The sequence below is a fragment of the Sardina pilchardus genome, chromosome 16 (genome assembly GCF_963854185.1).
Source record: "Sardina pilchardus chromosome 16, fSarPil1.1, whole genome shotgun sequence".
NCBI lineage: Eukaryota > Metazoa > Chordata > Actinopteri > Clupeiformes > Clupeidae > Sardina > Sardina pilchardus.
The window spans coordinates 10828999-10833230 of NC_085009.1; the positions used below are offsets into that span (position 1 = coordinate 10828999).

At 41.8% G+C, this 4232-nt stretch overlaps 1 protein-coding gene across 2 annotated transcripts in view; it reads right to left on the reverse strand.

The window, feature by feature from the left end:
* Positions 1–262: 262 nt before the first annotated feature.
* The window catches only part of si:dkey-33c9.6 (active breakpoint cluster region-related protein), a 24669-nt gene continuing 20699 nt past the window's right edge, over positions 263–4232 (reverse strand). For both annotated transcript variants that reach the window (XM_062515748.1, XM_062515746.1), the window contains exons 19-22: positions 2846–2980; positions 2229–2334; positions 1142–1262; positions 263–533 (exon numbers count right to left, since the gene is read on the reverse strand). In XM_062515748.1, the coding sequence (XP_062371732.1) occupies positions 435–533; positions 1142–1262; positions 2229–2334; positions 2846–2980 (461 nt within the window). In that variant the 3' untranslated portion in view covers positions 263–434. The remainder of the gene's footprint in view (positions 534–1141; positions 1263–2228; positions 2335–2845; positions 2981–4232) is intronic.

A 4232-nucleotide genomic window follows, 5' to 3' on the forward strand; every position in this document is an offset into this window, starting at 1 on the left:
TCTGCCAAGCAAAAACATAACCACCTCCTGGATCCAGACGGTGATACGGATCACTCCAATAGTTTCTTCCTTGGGTCATTTCAGACCATCCCTGAAAATGTCATCGAAATCCATGCATAACTTTTTGAGTTATCTTGCGGACAAACAAACAAACAAACAAACAAACAGACAGACAGACAGACAGACAAACAAAGAAACCCTGATGAAAACATAACCTCCTTGGCGGAGGTAATAATTAACACACAAATATGTAACTGTTTAATTAATAAACATGTTTAATAACTCATTTACAATAGACATTCTAGGTTTACAGATATAAATGAATGTAGTCTTGACCAATTCTGGTGCATTATTGAGCGGTTATCAATAAATACAAGTACTGTACATGCCATAACGTTCAACATCCAACCTCAAAGAGTTCTGGGAAATGTAGTTCACATAATGGTTTCCTGTTCATTCTCGGTATCCACTGGTAGAGAGGTGAGAGGAGTGGGCAGATCATTACACTGCAGGTAAAAAAACACCACTTGCACCTATGACAGAAACAAATCTTTATCAGTAAATGTATGTCAGTACAGATAAACACAATACACTCATGTGCAATACAATTACAACTGAATTTCCATAGGCCTATAGAATATAGTTGCATACATCCAACATTTAATTATCTTGTTCTAATAATAATAATATCAATCATAATATTAATATTCATAATAATAATCTTTGTTCATGTATATATATTTCAAGACCAAGTTGCATCTATAATAATGCAAGCAAAATCAAGGTCATGATTGATTTACAGTAATGCACTGTAATGTGCATCTGATTGCCGGAATGTTACTGCTGTGAACTGTTATTATTGTTTACTTAAAGTTTCCCTGCCATCCAAACCAGAAGTGTGCTCAAATTGGCAAACATATGCGAACTTTCGCAAACTTTTGCAAACAATTTAAAGTGTTCTCTGCAGACAAAATCCTCAATAATATACCTTTTTTAATTCTAATATTTGTTTTATTTCATTTTATTTAAGCTAAGCTGGCTCATTGCCACACACACACACACACACACACACACACACACACACACACACACACTCCCACACACACACACATACACACACAGACAGAGACATCTGACTGACCTGCACCACCACCTCCTCTGAGATGTCCACTCTTGACACTGGGGGGCGCAAGAGACTCGGCCCAAACACCGTGGCCAGATTCATTATGGACATCTTATTCGCGTCCACCCTCTCCGCCACTCTGAGGGAAGGAGAGACAGACCAGCAAAGAGGAAGGGAAAGAGAGTGGGGAGAATCTCTGATTACATACAGTACACACAGTGTACTCACTTCACACAACATAAATCTCATTTGAAAGAATGTTCATATGAGGGCGCACGATCAATGACTGTTTTGGAGGGAGAGAGCTTGAAAGATGGAAATGGACAGATAATGGATACCGACACACAGGCCACATACCTACTATTCCGTACCTATATTTTCATTTTTAAAACGTTGCTTCATTTGAAATACATTGTCAATCCACACAGCACATTTACAAATTCTGCATCATAATGTGACAAAAGTCCTTCAAATTCCCTTGCCAAGGGACTGCAGATGTAGATTATATCCTAAGGCTTACTCTGGTGTAATGCATCCAATGGCAACATTTATGTTAAACATTGTACATGTATTGACAAACAGTATGCAGCAGTAATGCCTATAGCTAAGGTCACCTCTGTTACAGTAGTTTCCCGCATATAAGCCGCAGGACAGTGTTTTATGCAAGTTAAAAGAAACAAAACCATATTAACACCATATTAACTTCCCCCCTCTATTAACCTCATAGCTGAAAATTTTTTGCAAAATCAATGTATAAGCTGCGGCTAATAGTCTGGAAATTACGGTAGCTTAAATGCTATTCTATTGCGACAAGTCGCTTTGGATAAAAGAGTCTGACAAATGAATTGACGTACAGTAAATGTACTTTGGACCCACACAGAGAAATGCCACATTGCTGGGCATAGAGAGAGAAGTGACTGAGTGACAGGAAGTGACAGTATAAATACATATTACACGCAGCCGTGAGAAGAGGAAGAGAAAGAGAGAAAGAGAAGAGAAGAGAAAAGAGAAAGACAGGGAAGCAGAAAACAGGCAGAGAAACGAAAGAGAGAGACAGAGAGAGAGACAGAGAGAGAGAGAGAGAGAGAGAGAGAGAGAGAGAGACCTCCTGAGATGGTGGAAGAGGTAGAGGAGGGTGTTACGGTTGGCATCTGGGCACGAGTCCAGGATGTTCCGCAGCGTGCTCTGTTTGGAGTTCAGGTCAGGAAGATCTGGCAGAGGATATTATACACAAAAGTCAAGAGATGAACGACTTGAACTCGCACACACACAAACATGGCACATAAGCTTCCACTTGAGAACGTACGTACATGGATACTGAGATGTTGAGATGTTATTGTCCACTGACGTGTTAGACAAAGTATTGTGGGAAATTGGTCTCTGGCACACTGTGTGTATGTGTGTGTGTGTGTGTGTGTGTGTGTGTGTGTGTGTGTGTGTGTGTGTGTGTGTGTGTGTGTGTGTGTGTGTGTGTGTGTGTGTGTGTGTATGTGTGCGTGCGTGCATCTGTGTGTACGCATGCACATGTGTTTGTGTGTGCATGCGTGCGTGCGTGCATCTGTGTGTACGCATGCACATGTGTTTGTGTGTGCATGCGTGCGTGCGTGCGCATGTGTACACGCGTGTGTGTGTGTGTGTTTGTGTATGTGTACGTGCGTGTGTGAGCGTGTGTGAGCGTGTGAAAGAGAGAGAGAGACAGAGAGACACACACACACTATTTACCTAGGGCTTTCTTTAGCCTATGGTAAAGGTCAGCAGGGACCAGCGGTTCCGGCAGATCTCTGAAGTAGAGCTTCAGCGTCCCAGACACCACATTAACCTCCGCTGACCTCACGCTCTTCAGAGCCTCACGCAGGTCTACAGACAGAGAAAGAGAGAGAGAGAGAGAGAGAGAGAGAGAGATAGAGATGGAGTGGAGTGAGAAAGGATGAGAAGATGTTGTCGAGAGATTACAAAATTGGTTAAACTAATAATAAGTATGATGAGCTTCAAATAAGAGAAACTACATCATATTTGAATGCATAAGACCGTTAGAGTACAGTATGAATGTTGAACAGGGGAGTAGCAGCTTACTGTGGCCAAACCCAAACAAAACAGTGCATGTCAAAAGGAAGGAGTCTATCTGTGGTTGATAACAGACTGACATGCCAGACAAAACTGTCATCACGCCTCAACCCATCACCACCTACAGTACAGTAAGCAGTGAGTAATATCCAAAATGATACTCACGAGGATGTGCATGATGCGTGATTTGTGATCAAGCACACGCACACAATCTTGCATGATGTAACAATACTAGAAAGGTATCACGATGCCCTCATGCAAAAAAAGAAAAAAGATTTCTGACGTTTTTACAATCGATACTTTATCAAAATAATAGCGGAATAGTTAAACAATAGTGTTCTGTGTCTCAGTGGACTGCTCCCACTCTCCATGCTCCTTGCTTGTACGCATCTTCTTGAATTTCCCCTTGGGGATCAATAAAGTATCTATCTATCTATCTATCATCTAGGCAGGTGGGCGTGTCAAGCAGGCAACTCAGAGTGAGTGAGTGAGCAACACAAGTTCTGTGCCGACAGTCCAGCTTGTGGATAAAAACAAAAGGTTGAAGTGAAATCTTGAACTATTTACAGCAAGACAAGACAACAGGTACACTGAGGCCCGTCTGGCAAACAGGTTTCAGAGCCATTCAAAGGGAAGTGGAACTTGGGTAAGCACCTCGCAGACATATCCCACCATTTTCAAAGAGGTCAAACAATAGTTAATGAATAGGCTATAGAAAACACCACTACAGTAATTTCCCGCATATAAGCCGCTTTGTGTATAAACAGTGTTTTATGCAAATTAAAAGAAACAAAACCATATTAACACCATATTAACTGCCCCCCTGTATTAACCTCATAGCTGAAGAAATTTTGCAAAATCAATGTATAAGCCGCGGCTAATAGTCGGGAAATTACGGTACATCATCAGTGCCAAGTTCATCTCCTCAGCCAGGGCCGGTTCTACCTCTACGCCCACACTACACAAGTTGCGTATAGGGCCCCGCAAGTTAATGAAGGCCCCCTCCCCTGTCTCCCCCGAGTGTACAGTTATTGTGAAAGTGTCG